General features: G+C 35.7%; 1 protein-coding gene across 3 annotated transcripts in view; it reads left to right on the top strand.

Moving 5' to 3' along the window:
• The window catches only part of TENM1 (teneurin transmembrane protein 1), a gene marked incomplete at both ends in the record, with an annotated part of 529,505 nt that overhangs the window by 45,903 nt on the left and 459,244 nt on the right, over positions 1-24,358 (top strand). For all 3 annotated transcript variants that reach the window (XM_084259136.1, XM_084259137.1, XM_084259135.1), the window contains 2 exons: positions 19,525-19,785; positions 21,866-21,922. In XM_084259136.1, coding sequence (XP_084115262.1) covers positions 19,525-19,785; positions 21,866-21,922 — 318 coding nt within the window. The remainder of the gene's footprint in view (positions 1-19,524; positions 19,786-21,865; positions 21,923-24,358) is intronic.

Genomic DNA, 24,358 nt, shown 5'->3' with positions numbered 1-24,358 from the left:
CAATCTTTTGCAACATAATCTAACAACATAATCTAACAATTTAAAGATTTATTTATTTATTTATACAAGCACTGGGTACAGTCAGAAGTGCGGGAGGGTGAGAGAATCCACCAGAGCCCGTGCAGGGAGCAGAACAGGCAGACTGATGAAGCACACTGCTGAGGGGAGCAGCGGGCAGCAGGAGAGGTCTGCACGCCATGTGGGACCCTCGCCGGTGGCCAGGGATCAAACTGGTGCTGCAGAGGCTGCGGGCAGCTTTGCAGCTCAGTGCTCAACCACTGTGCCACCGGGGAGGCCCCCAAATCTAACAATTTAAAAGTCAAATATACTGTGACCAACTATCAGACTTTCAGGATTTATCTTCCAATAAGGATAGCAAGAGTACAGAAGGATATCTGTGCAAGGATGCTCATTCAACTTTACTTGTAAATACTTGGAAACATGCTAAATGTGTGCAACTGGTTAAATAAATTTTATCCTCAGACAATTGAATTCTTTGCAGTTACTAAAAAAAGGAAGTCTATCTATATATTCTGACTTGGAAAGGTGTCCATGATGTGGTATTGAGAGGCAAGAGAGACATATTGCAGAACAATATGTATAATACATATCACATATTCTACTCCTGTAAAATCACACACAAAATTTCTGTTTTTGTATATATTTGTGTGTATTTTCTCATTGTTCAGTCTATATATAAAAACAAAGTACTGTAAAATAAGTGTCAACATGAAGCTTAGAGAGAAAGGAATTCAAGCTAATCTATATTTTTGGTTGATTCACAGTTAACCACAACTTTCTTTTTTTATTTCAACCTTTAATTGTTGAAAATCTTTCTAAAACGACTCCTTTTCTTCTCATGTGACAGCTAGGAAACATGTTTGAACCTTCATTGTATGACTGTCGATTTTGAGTGACTTGTGTTCATCATCCTTAGTATTAAGTTCTTTGCCTGGAACCCTAATAATAGTGATTACATTTGCTGAGTCAGTATTCAAAGCTATGTATCTCTATGCTAAGTGTTGTTTTAATTTTTTTCCCACTAAAAAAAAGCCCCTGTAGCACCCCTGATTTTTTAAGATCCTGAAATGAATGTATTCATTTTGCATTTGCTTCCTCTTTCTAATAGTAAAAGGTTAAGGAAAATACTAGAGTCGTTTGGTTGGAAATTTTGATCTGTTGTGTTCCAAAAGTTAAAAGTTCTCAGATATTTACCACCCAGCTTAAGAAATATTACACCTTTGTGGCTCCCCTGTGTTATCCTTGGTAGCAAAATAGGGAGTGACCAGATATCAGTACACATAAACAGGGTGTATTGGAGTTCAGGAAGTAAGAACATTAAAAATCTATAAGAACAGTTTATCAAAATTCAACCCAATAGATGGTTATCAAGCACTGATTATCACCAGCCTCTCCTCTTGATCCTGGGAATGTACAGGTTATATACCCAAGGGATATTTAAAATCCAACACAAAAAAAACAAGAACTAATAAGTTTGTGTGGGGTTAAGAAGTAAGGTACAAATATCCATTAGCAGAGATTTGATTATGAACATAATATAGAAATCTAACTCTACACTCGTTCCTCTGATATTTTAAGTTGTCTGTTCCCTTATCACAGTAATTAATAGAAACACAATTTCAACTAGCTTAAGAGAAAAAAAAGATATAATTTTGGTTCATATAACCAGTAAAAAGGTAGCCATGTATTGGGAAAAGCTGTTAAGCAGGTTAGAACCATGAACTTGAACATGTCAAGACTCCTTTTAAGACCAGTCCTCTTTATATGTTAGCTTCATTATGTGTACGTTGACTTCTGATGATGGTGCTAGGCTGTTAGGTAGGTGTATGGCCGACCAAACTGGCTGAAAGGAAGGAATTCTCTTCTACTTGCAGTAAAAATTTAAGACATAAAGAAAATATAGGATGTACTTGGATTGGCTTGGCCTATGTCCCATATTAATATCTGGACTAATCGCTGTGCATGGGGAGATGGGGTATTATGATTAACTCAGACTGGATCAGATGTCCACTCCTGGAACAATCACCATAGCATTGGTGCCTATAATCAAGTATTTTAACCTCTTCAAAGTCAGTTTCTTCATTGGTTGATTCAGAATAACACTATTGCTACGATGAAAATTAAATACATAATGTATACAAAGTATACAGCACAGTGTTTGGCACATAATAAACATTAGAATAACTGTTGGTTGTGAAGATGATGATGATGATGATGATGATGATGATGATGATGATGATGATAATGTTGATTTGAGTAGGAATCTGTAGGTACCACAATTTAATATGATATCCAGTGGCTAGGGAGAGGTGACAAGTTAGTGACTACAAAATTTGGTAAAAGCATATGCCTGCTTTTCCATGCTTTTTCCTACAGTAGGATTGCCTATAATTCTTTGTTACAGAGATCAGCCATCAATTTGTTCTCTTTATCCCTGGTTGGAACTTGGTTCTTTTTTACAGAGAACATTCTAGTGGAGCCAGTCTCTTGTGTTTCACAAAGCATAAATTAACATATGACTGAAAATCACAATGTGAGTTGTGTGCAAATGCGGATATATGTACATACATACGTGCCTATTCATCATATTTATTAAGAAGACCCATTGTTCATGGTGTGTGCCTTGTATTGGTCATTATGTTGCTGACAAGTAAATAGAAATCACTCATTTTAGAGGCGAGAAACACATTAACTCTTCAAACTAGTAGGGGGTGCTTATAGTAAATTACTTCTTCCAGTTGCTTTAATGGCGCCCTAGTCACCGCACATTAATGTATCTCTGAACACTAAGTAGTTTTCTGTCACCTTTGCAAGAGAACTAGGATATTTCTTTTTTAACATGAAGAGCCTTGGGGGAGTGGTAGTGGAATATTTTTCTTCATTTATATTAGTGAAATATTTATTTATGGAATCACTTCAGGAATGTATATGTGTCTAGCAAATGTAAGTTGTTACTCTACTTACAAAAAACCCGTTATCTCTTTTATAAGAATCGTGGTAGAAAGGAAAAAGTTAGGATAAATGTTTTTCCAACTTTCATGTACCAATGAGTCCAAATTTATATTTAAATTATTCTACTAATTCTTACTGTATAAGTTTTTTTAATTGAAATGTGGCCTTTGTATCAGTGGTATTTTTAATATAGCAGTAGATAATATATAATTTACTTCCATATAGGAATAATTAGAATCCAAAATGGACTCTCAAGTTAGTTTTCTTTTCACACCTCTCCTAAGGCCCATTTGAATTTTATGTAGGTTAAGAAATAAAACTGATTTCCTAGATGAATGGAAGTTATCTTTCTATAAGTTTAGCTTGATGCTAAAATTAAACTATTCACAAATGTGCTGTTTTAAATGACTCTACCCAGACTGAAATTATTAGATCAAATATTATTTGGCATTAACATAGGATAACCCAGGCAGAATGGACTTCCATTTATTGATGATATTTCACAAAGTAGATTAGTGATATGCTTATATTTTTATAGATAAATTATGAAGTAATTCAATTTTTCTCATCCTACCCCTACTAAATCCAAATCATTCAAGCTGCCCTCTCCCTTCCTCTTTAGCCTTCAAGATTATATTAAGCTCCTATGAATTTAGCCAAAAATATTCTTGGAAGCAAACTGATCACTTATAGCAGAGCCAAATGCAGCATTTCTTAACATAACTTCCCAGAGTCCTGAACATACCTAATGGAGCATGCACAGAAGCCATGGTCTTCACATTACATAGTATATTTCAGTTGTTACAAGAAACTGAATTCTTGCATGTCACTCCTTTCAAATATACTGGACCCTCTGGAAGGACCCTGAATGGCAGTAACACACAGATTAACATACAAGTGAAACTCAGGTGTGATTCTCGTACTTTGGTCTAAACACCGTTATTACAAATTTATTTCAGCTAGAATATGAGCTCCATGATAGCTGGGATTTTTGTCTGTTGTGTTGGTTCCTTTTTCTATAGGACCTAGAATAGTGTTCCACATTATATGGTTAGTAAATATTTGCTTAAAAAAATGACTTTCATTTGGAGTTTGTACTAAAATTCAACACTCCAGAATTTCCAGGATGCTTTGTAGATTTCTGAAAAAATTCTTACAAGTTGTGTGTACAGCAATGATTCTGAGTCCTTCTATATAGAAAGAGTAAACATCATGGATATCACTTAAGACAAGTAATGCTCAATTCCTTAGCATGCCATGTCAGGCCCTTTGCATATTAGTTCCTCTACCCTGTAGAGAAGGAAAAATAATTTTCCCTTTACCCTTTTAGGTTTTTGGTTGAGATGTCCCCCAATAATAAGGGACAGAATAACAGGAGAAAAAGAAGTTTAATAACATGTGTATCTCCGTACATGGGAGATAGCCAAGAAAACTGGCTAACTCCCTAAAATATTACAAGTCACCATCTTAAATACCATCTTCAGCTAAAGATAAAAGAAAATGAAAGGGAGTAGTTATGGCATGTTATCAAGTACAGTTGTTATGCAGATTTAATCTCTGCCTTTTCCATTGTTGAGTCTCCAGAGATTTGGTCATCCTCTTTTTCCTGGAATGGAGGTGACACTCTTACAGATGGATATTAACTTATAAATGTATGCATCTCATAAAAGGGTAATTTCTATTTGGTGTTTTAGAGCTTTTCCTCAGTCTGCTGCTATTTCTTAAAAGTTAACAGGTTAAAATAATCAATATGCAAAATGATATATTTGTGGATGTCATAGTCTGCTCCCCTTCAACCCACAGCATAAACACATATTTATGCATAAATTTGTCATGGCACTTCCCTCCTTGTCCTGTCATCATTGTCATGCCTCTTCAAGAACAAAAGATGGCAATTTTTTTTTCCTTTTTTTCATCTGCCTAAATCCTGTGACAATGCATAGCACACATTATGTATCTAATAAGTGCTTATTGAATAATGTGTAAACTAAGTACATGAAAACTAAGGTGAAAGTGGTCTATTAAAAATGACAATATATAATTTGGCATGAGTTTGGGAAGAGCAAGTAGACTTATTTTTGTAACTGATTAAATTTTTATTTTCTTACATTGTTGTTCAGTTTTGTACAATATTTTATTTCACCCCTGAGGTGTTGTTCCCATAAATCTCCCACCACCACATCACCCATAAACCATCACCATAGTCCCTTGTGCTCTTCCCTCCCCTGTTTCGACTCCTTTCCATCTCCTCCCTGCTGTGTGCCTAAGATCTATAGTTACCTTGCAAGTTTTGTCTTCTTATTTTGACCCTTCATTCAGTTTCTCTATATTCCTACTTTCTAACTAAAACCATCTGATATTTTTCTTTTCCCTTCTGACTTATTTGACTGAGCATAATCCCTTCCAGCTCCATCCATGTTGTTGGACATGGCATGGGTTTCTCTTTTTGAATTGCTCAGTAGTATTCCATTGTGTATATATACCCCAGCTTCTTCATCTATTCATCTGTTTTGCAGCATTTAGTTAATTTCCATATCTTAGCTCTTGTACATAATGCTACAATAAACATAGAAGTGCAGGTTTCCTTTTGAATTAATGTTTATGTGTCCTTTGGGTACATTCCTAAGAGTATAGTTCCTGGGTCATATAGTAGATCCATTGTTTGTAATTTGAGGGTCCTCCACACAGCTTCCCATAGTAGTTGGACCAGTTTGCATTCCCACTAGCACTGTAACAGGGTTCCTTTATATCCACATCCTTGCCAGCAATTTTTCTTGCCAGATTTTTTAATATGGGCCATTTTAACTGGTGTGAGATGGTATCTCATTTGGGTTTTTATTTGCATTTCCCTGATTACAAGTGATGTTGAGCATTTTTTCATATGCCAGTTGGCCATTTGCATTTCCTCTTTGGAGAAATGTCTTCTTAGCTATTCTGCCCATTTTTTCACTGGACTGTTTTCTTTGTTTTTGTTGTGTTGTGTAAGAAGAGCAAGCATACTTAACCTAGCCTAAATTTATCAGACCTGCTAGAAGAGTACTGTGCTGTGAGGTAATTTGCCATACCAAAAAATGTTTGAACAAGAAAGGAATGATATAAACAAATGGAAGCAGGGTTCTAGACAAAGAAGTGACACCCTAAAAATAACGGATGCTTGTTATATTGACTGTTAGAGGTTAAAGAACATATGGATGGACTAGCAGGAATTTAGAAAACCTAAATAAGGGACCACGAAAAAGACTATAATAAAGAAAAAATCAAAATCAACAAGCAACTATAAACCAGAGACACACTAATGGGGAGGGGTTGGGGAGAAGAGGAGGGATTAGGGCCAAAATAAGGGGGTGGGAATTGTACAGGGAATATAACCAAAATGAAAATGCATACATTGTGCAAAAATGAAAAATATTGTAAGAATTATATAATTAATAAAAGAAAATATTTAAAAAAAAGAAAAAAGGAATGAAGCTACTTTAGAATCATGCCAGTAACGATGACGAATGTGAAAATTCTGCCAAACAGATGTTTTCCCAATATAACTTCGAATCAATGTTTGGCTATTTTATGGGTTATATTTCTCCCTGTGTTGATGATTTGGGGACCAAATGGAGTCAACTGTTCAGGCATCATGTAGATTCGTAGTACATCTGTCCTGTATGTCATTTACTATCCTTGGGCAATCCTCATACATTGTGTGACTGGCACATCTTTTCCAAAAATCTGTGAAATGAACACAATTGCATTCATGTATATAGATTGTCCATTGTTTTTAAGTGCCATAAATCTTCATTTGTCCGGGTTAAGTGTTTAGGGCAATGTTAAAAAGGAATCAGGCCACATGAGTTTCTAATTCAAAAGCATTGATGTTTTTTGTGCTGTTTATATTTGCTTTCTAGCTTTAAGAGGTTTTGGAACACATTTTTAGAAATAGCCTACAGTGTTAACACTAAACGATAACTAAAAAGAAGCATGCCTTTACCTAATTTCATACATCCTTGACAAATTTAGAATAAAGAAAAATATTCCTCAATATTTAATCAGAAACTGAAATAGTTTTCAGCTCAAAGCCTTTCTCTGAATGCTATGATACATGTAAAATTCTAAATAACAGATTTAGACACAATCTATTTTAGTCTGAGATGATAATACTACCTTGTAAACAGGAAATGCCCTCAATTTTGATCGGATTGTCTTTTCTGACTGGGTGATAATGTGCTGAAGTAATAATACCCCAACACACATTTCCCAATGAATAATATTCCTCTCATCTTTGTTAATGTTGTTAAATAATTTCAAAACTCTCTTCAAGGCAGCTGCTATGAGCTAGAGAGCTAAACACAGGAGAGGCCAACGTTTTCTTTTATTTGTCCGCCTGTAGACACAGATGTTGTTTGTGTTGTCTGGAAGCACAGAATATGCTCTAAAATGTCACTGTTATTTTCAGTGAGTCAAAGTGACATGAAGCTGGTGAAGTGAATCCATAAGAATTAGTAGTATTAAATGGGATAACACTTCAAAATTAGTTATAAATACATTAGACTCATAAGAACAATGAGCTAATGTATATATAGTTTAAGGGTGTCTTTTTTATGTTGTCAGTGACAAAGAAAATGCCCATTGTACCCCAGCTGCCATATCCCTCAAAGTATTTTGGCGACTGGCTGTGAAAATCCAGATGGAGACAGTAGCAAGCTGAATGAAACCTGGGAGGCAAGAAGCAGGAAGTTCTAGAATCAGCCACATGCACATTGCATAAAGAACTAGGCTGTGAATTTCAATGTACTACTTATAACTTGTAGGCTGTATAAGGTGATTAGGATTCTGTTAAAATTGTTGCATGTTAGTCTTGCTATTTGGTATCTATATGACCTTGGACAGTTAATCTCTTCTTGAGCTTCAGTTGCTTTATTTGGAAAAAAATAAAGGAATAATAACCTTTCTCATAAGGCATGTGTTGAAGATTTAATAATAAAATATTGACTGCTTTAGGGGTTGATATATAGAAGATGTTATATTCACATTTGGATGTAACTTCTCTTTTTCAAATATGTAAAACTGCATCTTCTTTATAACTTGACCTCCATCCAGTTGTGTGCTAGGATGGGAGAACATGTGCTTTGAAATCAAAACTACAAGTCTAAGTGGTTAAGTCTAATACTTTGTACTTTGTCAGCTACAAGTAAATTTCCTGGGAATTGAAGTTGATTAGTTTCCAATTTTCACAGCTAATAGAGAATGTGTTGTTTTCTAAATATAAGTATGATAGTACTGTAATGTAAATAGAATTCTCAAAAATAATTGTTGATTTAGATTTACTATACTTCAGTATAAGGTCAAGACTGGTTCTGATTACTGGAGTGTTTGACTTCTAGGCGACTATTACTATATAATCACCCAGCTGCCTTGAATGTATATCTATTATGTTATTAAAGAGCTTTGTAGAAATTAGTAATAAATAAAGGGGACGTTTAAACCTCCCATTGTTGAGAGGTAGCTTTTGAGGATCCATTTCAATAGTAGGGCTGCATTTGCACTGAGTTAGCCATACACTCTTTTTTTTTTTTTAATAGTTTTTTTTTTATAGAGGCATGTTTTTTTATTTATTTATTATATTTGTTTGTTTGTTTTGTTTATACATGTACTGGGTATAGTCAGAAGCGCGGGAGGGTGAGAGAATTCACCAGAGCCAGAGTGGGGAACAGAGCAGGCAGAAGGACCGAAGTACACTGCTGAGGGGAGCAGCGGGTGGCAGGAGAGGTCTGCGCACCATGTGGGATCCTCCTCCGCTGGCCGGGGAGCAGCCGGGGATCGAACCGGCGCCGCTGAGGCCGCAGGCAGCTTCGCAACCCAGCGCTCAACCGCTGCGCCACCGGGGAGGCCCAGCCATACACTCTTGTCTAATCTTCTTTGAAATAAATATCCTTTGGCTAGAAGGATTAGGCAGGATTGTGATAGAAATCTGTAACTATAGAATTAAACAAAGGCAACTAGCTTGTTATGGTGAGATCGGCAAATGTGTGATCACCAATATTGAGTCCACCTGATCTGCCCCAATACTTTATTATTGAGCCCAATTTGACCCATAAATCCTTTCTGCCACATTAGAATCAAACCTACTATGTTGATCATGTTAACATTAGTTTTCAGTGATCTAAATGTTCACAAATTTCAGAACCCAAGACTGAAACTCTTCAGTTTCCACTGTAGTGAAGACAAAGTTGCAGAAAAGTCAAGTGAAAGTCTTCACTGCCCTTATTCATAGAGTTGACATTCTTGTCTTCTTTATTTTTTTAAGATTTATTTATTTATGCATACAAGAACTGGGGTACAGGCCAGAGGTGTGGGGGTTGAGAAGATTCACCAGAGACAGGGTAGGGAGCAGAACAGGCAGATGTACTGAAACACGCTGCTGAGGGGAGCAGCAGGCGAGTCAGGAGAGGTCTGCTGTGCCATAGGGGTAGCTCCCTGGCCCGGGATCAAACTCGTGCTGCGGTGGCTGCGGATAGCTTCATAGGTTGCATCTTAACCCCTTGCACCACCAGGGAGGCCCATTCTCTCTTTATTTTCAAAAAATATATATATTTATTAGGGGATATTTAATGTATAATAAACTACATATTTACTGCGTACAATCTGTAAATTTTTATAAATATCTGTGCCCATGAAAATACCACCAGAATCATCATAGTGATTTCCTCTTCTTTGTAATACTTTTTTCTCTATCATTCCTCATGCACCCCACTCCCAGGCAGAGTAAATTTAATTAGTTCACATTTTCTAGAGTTTTGCATAAGTGGAAGCATACTGTATGCAGACTTTATGACTTAAGAAAACTCAGGATAGTTTGATGTTTATCCATCTTGTATGTATCCATAATTTATTCCTTTTTATGGCTCAACAGTTCCACTCTATGGATATATAAGCACTTGCATTCATTTGCCTATTGATCTGTTTTGCTGTTTTGAGTTGTTTCCAACTTTTGGCTACTGCAAATAAAGCTGCTATGAACATTTGTGTGGATACATTCATGTGTGGACACATGATTTCATTCCTCTTGTGTAAATAATCAAGGAGTAGACTAGTTAGGTCATAGGATATATACATGTTCATAAAACATGAAGTTCTAATTAGTCCAAGAGCAAATATTACTATCAAGCAACCTAATAAAACTTAATAGCAAGACCCAAAAGTATAAAAATATTGTCAATTATTAACCACACACCAGAACAAAATTCATATATATATATATATATATATATATATGTAGCAAACCCTTTTTGCCTACTCTGCTCAGTACCCATGAATTATGAGGCTTTGCACTCCAGATGTTGAGAACAGGGACTATTTCCAGTCTTCTCTCATATTTAAAGTTCTTTAAAGTCCTTTCATCCTCTCGCATGGTTCATTCTCCAGTCTCAAATAGTTTCCTTGCATGTCTGCACTGTTCAGGACTCCTGGGACTGTCTTCTGCATATCTTTGGAGTTATCTTTCCATACAGCTCTCTTCCTCTTTGGTACTCTGTACTGTACTTCAAATTCTAGCTCTTTTGACCTTCCCAAATTACCAAGTCCATCTCTTCAACTCAGAGAGATTGCCATTCTCCACTTATGTTCTCCCTCCCTGTTCTAAGGCCTGAAAACTGTCTGTAGGTGTAAACTAGGGTAATCACAGTGCATAGCTCAGTTGCTTCCCATATCTCAGAGGTCACTGTCCTTCATAGCCCAACATCTGAAAACCATTGCTTAATATATTTTGTCTGGTCTTTGTTGTTGTTTCAGGCAAGAGACAGAAACATTTTGTCACCCCATCTTGTCTGAAGTGAAATTCTCCTCCAAGTTTAACATTTTCCTGCAAGTAGAACTCAAATTCAAAAATCCCTGATGCATGTCCTAAGAGTTCTTTCTACAACCTTTGCCCACTCAGAGTGTTTCTTCTTTCTATTCCTGAAATAAAAACATTTTCTGTGTTCAAGAAAACAGAGGCTCTCAAAGGAATAACCTTCTCACTCCAGGACTCCTTACAAAGTTGGCAGGATGATAATTGTTATCTGGTATATGGGATTAAAGAGAAGGACAAAAGAAGTTTTGATTCAAGTAGGCTAAAGGATTGTCTTTGACCAAGGTTTTGTGACTGGTTTCAGTAAAAACCTACCAGTTCTATACCCTAGGGTATATTTTGAAGAATTTTAATGGGTTGTCATTTCCTGATTCATTAAGCCAAAAAGTATAGTGAGGACAGCTTCCTTTGTGAGACTATCTCAGTCAGAAGACAACAAAGAGAACTTGCTCCCCATTAGAGTAATTTAGCTATAAATTGTTTTTTTTCCTAAATCCATAGACAGTAGCCTGCTATTTTTCTCTTGCCAAATTTGTGGAGCATCTATTATTTGAAATGCATGGCTAATTTACCAAAATAACAATTTTTCAATTTTCAATAGTAGGCATTGTTTTATGTTAAGCAAAATCTCTCATGTGTGTCCAAATTGTATAAAGAATTTTAACCCTTTTGAGAGTGGTTTCATATTAACTACTTTAAAAGTTTGACATTTAATGATCCTTCTTTACCTAGAACTATGCCAGGGTCTGAAAAGATGACAATTCTTTCTTATATTTATATAATTCTTCATAGGCTATACAGCACTTTGCAGAAATTATCTCATTTGATTTTGAGAGATAAAAAAAGGTTTAGAAAACACTACAGATCTTCATGACTAATTCAGGAGGTAATGCATATCAAAAATATGCATATAATCAGGTAAAAATGATATAGTGAATATTAAAAATTCATGAGGGAAGAGAAAGAATATTAGGAAGAAGAGAGAAAAGTTGGAGATTTCTCTGTGAAGATACTAACACAGGCTGGATATTAGGAATGGGATTAATGAAAAATCGGAGGAGCATATTCCAGATGGCTGATGCAATATGTCCAAGGATATACGGGCAAAAATAAATTAGGGCACCTTTGAAAGGTGGTAAGAAGAATTCCTTGATTGAGTAGGATGTAGTTTATTCAATAGTTCTTTGTGGACACTAACAGTCTTGCACAGTTTCTATCTTGGCATCTTTACTCATTCATCACAAAATAAATGCTTACAGATTAGTGTTGAATGTTATAGAAGTCACATTATTTACCTTTTTGAGCATGTATTTGGAGCACATGCAAGTGTGTTTAGTGGTCATTTAACTCTTTAGCTCACTGGTGTCAATTTTCTAGATGGAATTGCGTTACAGATTGATGCAGTTTGCAACACACAAACACATGCTCACACACACACTCACACCATGCACTCACATTAAACAAATAAGTTCACATGCTTAGTGAACATAATGAAAATATAGAAGTGCTTCCTGAAGTCCACAGTGGTCAATAAGGATTCAGGTTCCAAAGTATTATGAACAGCCAAAAAATTGGAGCAACACAGGTAAGAAATGAGAAATTTTTAGGGCCATTGAGCACCATGCATTTGCAGTGTTCAGTAGCCCTGAAAATTTCTCATTTAGGCAGGAAGTCTCTGTCTCTTTCTAAGTGTTGAAATAAAGCGGACATGCACAGGTTCTCATTGATCTAAATTTCTGTTGAAGTAGTAAGGGAGGAAATATTTTTTCCTTCTACCCGTTTAGATTCTTTTTGCTGGTGTAATCATTGAATTGACATAGACAGATTAACGGGAGAAAAACAAGTTTAATTCTGTCTTTACTGAAGTGATGCAAAGAGGTGAGGTTCTCTAAAGTGAGGCAAGTGAGACTTATATGCCTTCCTGAGCGTTGGAAGAGGGGTAGGGGTCTAGGACTTAAAAGTGAAGAAGACAATTTACAGGATGTGAAGAGATAGTTAAAGCTCTCCCTAAGTGTTTGGGGCTTTGATTACTTTCAAACACATATCAAAGTGATAACATATTTGGGGAAGGCTTGTTTTAAGCTTCATGAATGTCTGGGATTTCCCTCCATCTTTTTAGTTCCTGATTCTTTTTTCCAGACTCTTGTTACAAAGTCTGTAGAGCAGGCATCCACCTTTCACATTGTTTTGGTGCCTGCTATACAAGTTACAGTCTGCAAGTGTTCCCATTTTGGGTGAATACAGTCTAAATGGGGACCTTTGAGATTGCTGAAAGATATTTTCATCTCTCTCTAAATATGAGAAATTGTTTGATTTCTTCTAGGTTCCTACCTCATCTCCCTTTATAATTGACTTCATGCTATAATTCTGTGTCCTCCTCTGGTTTAAGCCATTTTTATGCATTTGTAAGTCTCTGTACTTCTGGGAATATTTTTTTTGACATTAACATGGTCTTTTAATTATGTTCTGGGTTGGCTTTCCACTGAGCCAATATTGGTCACAAAGCAGAAATGTTTACACTTCAGTGTTTTAACTCTGTCCAGATTCTTTGCCATGCTTTTCACTTTACTGACAGATGGAGAGATCTTGAAAATTAAATAAGGCATAATTTTAGTTTCAGAGCACCGAGATAATGGGTGCATTTGGAACTGAGGGAAAGATTAGGCATCAGGAAGCTTAATTATTTTCTTTAAGTCCTCTGGTAACCAAGGGCTCCACTCTTGCATATACAAGCCTCCATCTCTCACTCTTGTGCCCCAGAAAAGGCTGAGGAGTACTTATCAGAAAAACAAAGGTGAGGTCTGGGTGTTCTACCTTTATTTTTTTGTCATATGGGTCTTTAGAAAGGCCGTCTGTGAAACTTGCCAAAGGACATGACATGGTCCTGTTAAGTCACTCTGCTCAGTGCCAACTAGTACACAACTGTGCATTTGATAAAGCTTTTTCATGAAATTATGGAGAGGAAATTAAATTGGGCTCATTTTCTAAACTAAGAGAAATCAGAAAAGTCTATTTTGCTTTGTTTTCTTGACTTGAGATTGCGTGGGTGTTCGCTGGATCTGTGTTTATGTAAACTTACATGAACTGATTTGTTTGACAATTTGATATCATTTTCTTTTCAACGTCCACAAACTGAGAAATACAAAATGGTACCAGTAGTGAAAATTCATCTTTTTCTGATACTGCTCTTTTCTCCCTCATTCCCTTTTTCCCTCCTTCCCTCCATTTTTCCTTCCCTTTGTATTTCTTATTTGAGACCATAATAATCTATTTTATTTTCCCAGAACCAGTAATGAATTACTAGTGAGTCAGCAATATTTTTAGTTGTGTGAATTTTTATTCATTGTGTCAGAGTACTTACTGTTCCTAGTAGGTATGATTACAAAGTGATAGTTTTATGTTTGGTTAGTAACTACACAGTTTCTTTTTCACATTATGTATCTTACATACTCTATCCATAAAATTGCAATTCACAATGGATAGCTAGGCTTATCCATATTTTAATATTTCAAGAATTGTAATCATGACATCACATCTTCTTAGCTGATGTGTCATACTTCATAATGGAAGTATGAATAACACCGTGATTCATAAAACTGACTTTTTTCCCATTTCAAAATGTTCAGCTTTGCACACTATGCCAAAGCATACTCAAATGATAATGTGGAATTTTCGAAGAAGGGACTCACCCTAGAAATTTATTTCTAGATAGACCCGTATATTATACAAATGGGGAAACTGCCCAAGATGTTGTGACTTGTCCAACAAACACATTACTAATTAATAACACCTGCTTTTGCAAATAATATGTAAGTTGGTTATGAGCCAAAAAAATTAAAGCTAATAATGTCATTCCATCCTTCCCTTCCTTATTTTGGAAATGAACTACACACTTTAGAAGTTACATCTCAGATCGCTCTGTTCGTGGTTAAGATTAATCATTCTTTTTGACCTCCAATTAGTTAATGGAGCATGATGCTTTAAAGCTCCCTTTTGAGAGGCAGTGCATTAGGGTAGATATTTTTTTAAAGAATGAAGTCTTGAGCTTATCAGAAACTCAGAAATGGCATTTCTAGAAAAATGCTGATATAGATAACTATTACTTTCCCTTTCAAATTTTGATAAATGGCTTCTCCAGGCCGAACACCTTAAGATCAATCCTTAGATTCAGAGAGAAAATACAGTAGTTTATTTTATTCAACACTTCATAGCATTTTAAAGGAATTATTAATTTAATAGCATAAATAGATTCCTTCAAGTGATTCTATAAGCCACATCCACTCAAGTTAGTTTCATGTTCTTCAGCTACAGAATGTCCCATTGGCTGTTGAAATCTCATCGGTTATCAGTTTCATTCTTGGTTTTCCCCCTAAAATTGACTTTCATCTGTTAGGTTCCTAGGAGAAAATGTACTTCCTAGAGGGTCACTGGGACATCATGCACCTGTTAGCCTTGATTGTCTCATGATTGAGATATAAGCAAGACAGCATTTTTGACTAACTTTTCATTTATGTAGCATTCACTTTCTTTCACTAGTAGAAAAAAACAGGCCCCTGTCCTAGCTCAAAAACCCTTGGTTCTACTGTTGAAAATTGACTGATTCTCCATTCTCTTCTTTGTCTTACTATCTGGTGGCATACAATCCACTAAAATGAAAATTTTAGAGCTATAATCAGCATACTTAAAATAGTGTGTGATACTTAAAATATGATAACCCTTGTTGTGTATACTCTGTGAGACTATTGCCATAATAAGATAACAAAGTTACATCATTCCAAAAGTTCCCTTTTGCTGTTTTCTTCTCCATCTCTCCCTTACTCTCTTCCCCAGGCAAGCACTGATCTATATTCTGTCACTATAAATTTGTTTGCATTTTCTAAAATTTTATATAAATGGAAGCAGATAGTATGTAGACATTTTCAGCCTTTTTTCATTTAAGATAATTATTTTGTGATCCATGCATCTTGTCATGTGTCAATGGACCATTCCCTTTTTAGAACTAAATATTTCACCCTATGGCTGTACCATGGATGATTTATCCTTTCAGCTATTCATGATACTTGGGTTGTTTCAAATTTTTAGCTAATATGAATAATAACACTGTACACAGATTCTTGTGGGTACAGAATTTGTTTCATTTCTTTGGAATAAGTGTCCAGGAGTACATTGCTTTCCTGTTCAGTACAGCTTTACCTTTTTAGGAAAGTAGTTCTATCATTTTTCTTTTTCATCAGCAGTTTATATAACTGCTCCACATTCTTGTCAACACTTGTTGTGGTTAGAATTTTTTTAGCCATTCTAATAGTGGTACTTCATTGTAATTTTAGTTTGTATTTTCCTGATAACTAATGATATTGTGAATCTATTAATTTCATTATTAGTCATTCCTATTTCTCTGTGTGTGTGTATGTGACCTGCCTCTAAATCTTTTGTCTACTTAAAAAATTGGATGTCAATGCTTTATCAAAATATGCTCAGATTTTATCTCTCTCAAGATTGCAAAATAAATTTTCCTTACAATAAAAATTACATACATGTTTTTGAGTCCCCAGATACTTTGGTCACTTGGCAACATCTGTATTTACTCCAGAAATGTAGTTTCTCATGGTACCAGTCTATCCGTTTAAATCATAGATTATACTTACATTTCTCATGTGGCAAGCTTTTTGGTAAGAATAGATCTATAATAAATCCAATTGAACTTTGTCTTCTCTGGGGAATATGTAGTATTTTAGGTAACAAGGTTATATGTGTGAGGCTAAAAACAACCACTTAAGGTGCATTGTAAGTGCTTTATAGAAAATTTGTCCTATGGGATTTTAAACACCACCAAGACTTTTGTGTATTTAAAGAAATAATTTGCAATGGTAACATTGATTTCAAGAAAAGGAAGTAAGGCAGTTTGGTGAATATCACTTATGTAAATATAATTGAAACTTTTTCCTCTTTTTGCTTTTTCATCTTTAAAAAAAGAGCAACTGATGGTTTACTTTGTTTTCTAATGATAGATTGACAAGGAAGCATACTCTTATCAGACTATATTTAATTAGAGAATTTATGATTTAGTCCTTGTATTCAAATCAGAGTCTAGTTTCAATAGAAATTAAACTTTTTTTTGATCATGTTAAGTCACATTTCCTTAGAAGGGAACAAATGCTTGTTCAAATTTCCTTTTGAATGGGAAAATTTTCTTTTTAACAAAGGAGTCTGCTTACATCTGTCAGTGATTTTTTTTTTTAGACCTTATCTAGCATTTTATTATCTGAAATGGCAAATTGGCTGTGTACTTATTTTTTTTTATTTGCTCATCCTTTTCCAATGAATGTCTTTACTATGACTCAGATGTTCATATTAAAATCTTTGGAAAGTCACGTCTCATATGCCATTGTATGAGTGAAAATAAATGAAGTCTGTGCTTTTGAAAGTAAATTTCCTAATTAGTACTCTGAACTCATGGAAAACAAATAGGGGCATTTCACAGCAATGTAATTCAAATGTTTTTTTTTTTCTTTTATCACCAGATAGAATTAAAACTAGTTGTTGCAAAAATCTTTGATAGTGTCCTTGTAAGGTGGTTCTCTCACTCTACCACACCCCAATTCATGGCTAACAATAACTTCAGAAAAATCTCTAGTGAAGTAGTTTTCAAAGTGTGTTTACCTGGGAACTTGATAGATGTGTATATTCTTCAGCCCTACTCCTGACTTGTTGAATCAGAAATTAAAACTGGGGAACAGAGGTAACAATATGTGTTTTATAAGCCTCCCAAGTGATTATAAAGAATGCCAAAGTTTAGGTACAACTGGCCTAGGAGAAAGAAGTTTTGAATAGATGCCTATATAAAATTCTGTTCTTATAGCTTCAAACTGACACGTTCATTACCACATTGCTATAACAACAGCCTAGTAAGATTGGATAATGAAACACTGTGAAATTAAGAGGCATGAATATTAACCAATCACAATATTCTAGGCCACTAAAATTTATATTAGGCAAAATGGAATTTCATTTTTAGCCTGATGTCAAAGAGAAGCACAGTTTATAAGGTAATGGTGTTTAACAAGTAGAAACTATGACTATTTTGAAAATATCATTCCTTTGGAATTTACACATTTTTTTAATTGTAAAGACATCACAGAAATCATAAGTAATCATTTCAGCAGTGACTTATAACCACTGTGGCATAAGTTCAATCCCTGGACAGGGAGCTTACCCACATAATGCAGCAGACCTCTTCTGCCTCCCCCGCTGCTCCCCTCAGCAGTGTATTTTAGTATATCCACCTGTTCTTCTCCCCACTCTGTCTCTGGTGAATCCTCTCACCCCCCACACCTCTGGCCTTCACCCCCGTTTTTGTATGCACAAATAAATAAAAATAAATATTTGAAAAAAAAACAGTTGATTTGTTAAACACTTGCTTGGTAACTATATATTACAAAATAGCTATTTAAAAAAATTGTTTTCTGCACTTTTCTGTCTGGTATATTGTCTGTCTAAATTTTAGCACTTCTTATACTCAAATAATTAAATTCATTTTAGGGTTTGCATTTTATTGATATGTGCTAAGGATTAGATGCACTCAGTTAAGCTTCTTCCTTCCCAAATGACATACCCTGTCTCTGATGTCAGTCTGAGAAAATCCAATACAGTGTACAATATCCCCGGATTACCTTATCTAAGTGTTACATGGACATTTCAGATGATATGTCTTGGCATGTGGTCATTTTTCATTAACTTATTAGGGAATGTTAAAGCGGAATGTTAAAGCATCTTTTCCCCTTTTTGACACTTTGCCATAATTGAATGCAAAACTGACTGTAAGACTGAGAGCCTGATATTCATGTGGCCTTCATTGGTGTCTAGCAGAAACCATGCCTGGATGGGTGTTTTGGGGAAAAGTACTCTCTTGCATCTACCCTCTGCACTTTGTTTTTCTGAAATCTCAAAAGAGGGGATTTTCTGAAATCTCAAAAGAGGGGGTCATTAAGGTCCTAAACATTTTATGATTCTAAGCTTTGGGGAGATCCAAACCATGAAGCACTGCTGAAATGCAATATATGCTTGACTGTCTTTTGAAAACCTATTTGTTGAAAGAATGCATGAAACAGAATAATCAGCATAAAGTAGACCACAAACTCCTTTGGAGACAATAGGAAGTAATGATATTAAGTACTGGTAATTACAAAGGTGCGAGTAATATGTTTAAGAAAAATAATTTTTAAAAGTATACTTAAACTTAATGTTATTTCTCCAGAGTTTTCACACTGAATTATTTATTCTTAACTCTAATGTGCATAACAGACCTAGAAAAGTCCATAATTTTAATATTTAAGCATAAGGTGTGCTCCACAGATCATATATATTCTTCTTAGAAGAGAAATCTCTTTTAAAGGACAGCTCTCAACACTTTATACTCTGCTGTGCTCACTTATTTCATTACATTTTGTGCAACCTAAAATTGTAGCTATAAAGCTATTTTAGGCTTGCTTTTTCCAGAACCTTGTAAGAATCAACAGGAGCATAATTTTAAGCTACAGAAGTGCAAAATAAGCACAGAATCCTAGCTACCATAAATAAAAAGACCAGAATTCTAACTTTGCAAAAACACATAATTACTAGCAATGGGGGAGGGGGCCGTTAGGACAAAAAGTAGAATTTCATGGGACATTTCTTCATGTTTCTAAACTTTTTCTCTGAACTCTGTTTCTTCTCAGAGATGGAATTCTGTGAAACTCCTCACACTCTGTGCTCTGGGTACCAGACAGATATGCACGGTGTTTCTCGGCATGGTTACCAGCTGGAGATGGGATCTGATGTGGACACAGAGACAGAAGGTGCTGCCTCGCCTGACCATGCGCTGAGAATGTGGATAAGGGGCATGAAATCCGAGCATAGTTCCTGTCTGTCCAGCAGGGCCAACTCTGCGTTGTCTTTGACCGACACTGACCATGAAAGGAAGTCTGACGGGGAGAACGGTAATACAACTATCTGTACTGTTTAAGTAAAACCAGAGCGAACAGTGTGTATAGCCTTTGATTTGTTTCCATTCCCTGCATCTGCCTGTCTTTCACTTAATATCTTTTATTCCATGGAAATGCAAGTTAGCAGAGTCCCATGTACAAGGCATGTACCTAAGAATCTGGCAAATAGACACATGTATTTACAATTATTGACACAATACTTTTGATTTCTGGCAATCCCCCAAGGGAAATAATATCATGTGGTCAGCGATATTGTGCATGTTCTATTTATAACTTACCTTTTATTTTATTTTTATCTTTATTTTCCAGTGCAATATTAGTGGGATTTATTACAGAAAGTACTCATTTTATGTATTGAGACTGTATTTCAGTATATGAACGAGATGAACAACTATACAGCAAGCATATTCTGTATGTGCTTTCTATTTTGATTCAGATTAACTTGTCTGATGTATAGAGGGATTCAAATGAATCAGGTTAGATGGAAATGAATTTTAAAAAAGGGAATTACCATCAACCACTTGCCAGATAATAAGTAATAACAGGAGTCTCATTAAATTGTGATTATGTATATTTTAACAACTTTTAGAAAAGTAAAAGTTCTGGGTTTTTTTTTTATTTATTGGGAAGAGGTTAATTTATTTTACTTCTGCTCTTTTATCCCTACCAAAGAACAAAATCTTTTCATAAACAATACATTAATGCTTATTAAACACATAAATCTACTATTCGTTCTGTTTATCTAAACTTCATGGGTTCCCCTCACATAACCACAAGGTCCAGTCTGTTAGCAGTGGCTAATTGGCATTTTCTCAGGTGACAGAGAGGTTACCTACAGCCCTGTACTCTGTAGTTTTGTTTCTCTTCTGTCTTTCTCTGCCTCCTTCAGGCCAGAAGGGACACTGGTCAGTAAGATGGAGTCAGGAATGACTGTTTACCCACTAATTAGAATATCATTTTCTAAATGATAGCCCATAACATATCACCAGGTATCCTTCGGGCCTTGATTTTTTTCTATTTATTTTCATGTATACATTGCTGACTTTGCCATGGAATATAGGAGATGAAAAATGGAAGTGAGAAGGAAGCATATTTGATATATGTGTGCACATTCCTGTAAGTAAAAGACCATTAGAATAGAAATTAGGAGATCTTGGACTGGTCATTATAGTTTTCAGGGTTTTAGCTGTCCAATAGGAAAAATAATGAGCAAATTTATATGAAATGAAGTCTCCTGTATTGCTAAGACTTCTTCTTCCTCATCTTAATCCTGTCATAAGAATTCATAGCCAATTTTATGGGGTGAGACTTTAAAATAAAGAAAGGTGTTTCACCTATGAGGCTCTATCACTCATTATATGAAATGAAAGTCTCCTGTATTGCTAAGACTTCTTCTCCCTCATCTTAATCCTGTCATAGGAATTCATAGCCAATTTTATGGGGTGAGACTTTAAAATAAAGAAAGGTGTTTCTGGGGCCTCCCCGGTGGCGCAGCGGTTGAGCACTGGGTTGCGAAGCTGCCCGCGGCCTCTGCGGCACTGGTTCGATCCCCAGCTGCTCCCCGGCCACCGGAGGAGGGTCCCACATGGCACACAGACCTCTCCTGCCGCCCGCTGCTCCCCTCAGCAGTGTACTTTGGTCCTTCTGCCTGCCCTGCTCCCCGCTCTGGCTCTGGTGAATTCTCTCACCCTCCCTCGCTTCTGACTGTACCCAGTGCTTGTACAAATAAATAAATAAATAAATAAATAAATAAATAAATAAATAAATAAATAATAAAAAAGAAAGGTGTTTCACCTATGAGGCTCTATCACTCTTCTATTCAAGCAAAACCCTGGGTATGGGGTTTCTCTGGAGGTGATGAAATTCTGGAAGTTGATAGTGATGGATGGAACTCTGTGAAAATACTAAAAGTTACTCAATTGTATACTTCAAGAGAGTGAATATTATGGCATATGAATCATATTTCATTGACTGTTTAAATAAAAAATACTACTGAGAGACAGGTAAGCGCTAAAGATTGATGAATTGCAATGACTTGAACAGAGATTAATTAGTTAAATGTTTGGTATTGCAGGTTTTAAATTCTCTCCTGTGTGTTGTGACATGGAGGCTCAAGCCGGATCTACTCAAGGCAAGTGTTTCCCAATTTTTTATCGCAAATTAGTTTTACCTTCTCCCTTCCTGACTTCTACCTCGCAAACTAATGCTACTCCTCTGATAAATAACACACAGGCCTGGTTAATTAACCTGTCACAGACTAGTTCATTGGCATCTTAGTGGTTTTTTATTCTTTGGAAAACATCTTATGTCTGTGTTGGTGGTGAAGAGGAGGAGAGCAGGGAGCTGGAGTAAAAGACAAGAATAGATTCAAAGTACAGTAGGGAAACTGATTTAGCCTGGGGGCAGAGATTTCAATCTGGCTGGGTTGGGTTTTGCCTCATTATTTCCTATGTATTCTGATTTTTTTTTTTGGCATGGCTCTAGCTATTAATTTGGTATAATTCAGATATTGTCATAACTTTGCAATGCTTCCTAGCAGATGGTCTTGGTGTTTTCCTGCAGATGCTTTGGCTTGGCTTTAGATCACACTATATCCATCTTGTCAATTCTAAATACCACCTTTAAATGAAAAGAAAATGCTCATTCATTTTTGTGTACTTGTATTTATACTGTGCCTTTCCTCAGTGAGGAAACATTGATGTCCTTTTACTTTTGCCTTCATTGTACTCTTTGTACTCTTTGGGCTTTGCCCCTTTGCAAAGGGGTATAGAAAACAATATTTATAAATGATTTCATGAAAATCAGGGTCAGGGAGATCCTCACAGGTGTTCACAGAGCAATGAGTCAAAATTGGGAGAGAGGATCAGAAGGAAGATCTATCAGAATCAGTTTTATCAAAATACACATTGTCCTCTCCACCTCTTTCACGAGAACTGCTTACTATAGTGAGCCACAATATTGTATTTGTGCACCATATCCCTTGGCTCAAATAATACTTGTGATTAAACCTTGGGCTGGAGAGAAAAAAAAAAAAACTGTGTCTGGAGCTAAATTTGAACAATCAGTTTTCAACATTGTGTTCTTCACATATGGCCTAAATGAAACAGTTGGATTATAAAAAGTAAAAATGAAATTGTTTATCAAGAAGCTAGAGAGAGAAATAGAGAAAAAGCATTTGTAACCTTATAAGGTATAAATTGCAAAGAAATTATAGTTCTACTTTTGATGATTATGATATTTCTGTGCAAGCAATCCTTACTGAGCACCTAGTCTTAGCTAGACTCTGTATTAGAGACTGGGTATATATAAAAGACGAACAGTACACAGTCCCCAACCTCAAGGAATTTACAGTCTAATGGGAGAAATTGATGCCATATTAGTTAACATTGTTTTTTATTACTACTGAAATTTTAAGTAACAGAAATTTTAAGTAACTTGAGCTAGCAGAACCAAATATATTAAAAGAACACGAGAGTGCCTCATGGGAGCAGAGCACAAGTGTTGCTAGACCACAAGAAGGAATAAGATCTGAAAAACTGCCCAGACTTTGTGTCTTGCTTTCGAATCCATTTCATTCAACCCTGTCTCTGAGATTGGCTTTTTCTAAAGCTCCATCCACAAGGCAGACATAAAACCCCATGCAGTTCCACAGTTTATATTTCTCCTGTTCAAGAAAGAAGTTAAGATTAACTGGATATTTTTCAATACTATTTCTAAATTCCAAGGAGACAGAATAATTTTCTCAGCTTGACTCAGATGTCTATATACCACGTGTCTATATACCACGTGTCTATATACCCCGTTGTTTTACATTTTTCCTTTGCTTTTTTGTTTTCCCTTGGTAGTGTGAGCTAGACAATCCTGGCACTTGTCTTACCTTAAATAATATAGCAATTCAATAGCCAACAATCTTCAGCTACCACCAGGTAGTAAGGTCAGTAATACAAATGTTGCTTTCTGGGTGTTCCTCTATGGGATTCTTAGAGCAGTTTCTCAACTCAGTGCAGAGTCAAGTGGACACATGTACACTTGGAGGTCTACCAGAGAGGATCAAGAGCTAATTTTGATACAATTTGTTAATGCCATGGCTCATGTAAGTATAACTTGCTATGAAAGCATGGCTGTGAAAGCATGGCCGTTTATTTAAGTAAAAATAGTTATATTAATGCAATCTAAAGAAAAAATGTTCTCTGTACATGAGCTGTTAAGAACATAGACTGTAGCGTTAAATAGAACTAGGTTTGTGCCCTGCTTCTCCCACTTACTGCTGTGTGTCCTGGGTCAGGTAACTAAAATTCTCCAAGCCTGTCTCCTTGTCTGTTAAATGGAGACATTATCTATTTCAGTTTTCTTTGTGTGAAGATTAAGTGACAAAATGCATACATATATATTTATATATACTCATATATATTATATATATATACTCTTCACAGTATGCCTGTTTTATATTAAATGCTTGATAATTAGTTAATTGTGGTTATTATCTATCACTCTGCAGGAATATATTATTCATATATTGTGGGGTAGATGCTACCTACAGGGTGAAGTGTCTCTTGTCAGACATGCA

This window comes from Talpa europaea (assembly GCF_964194135.1).
Source record: "Talpa europaea genome assembly, chromosome: X".
Taxonomy (NCBI): domain Eukaryota; kingdom Metazoa; phylum Chordata; class Mammalia; order Eulipotyphla; family Talpidae; genus Talpa; species Talpa europaea.
The sequence above is the reverse complement of the archived record's forward strand: the minus strand, read 5'-3'. Positions and strand labels throughout refer to the sequence as shown.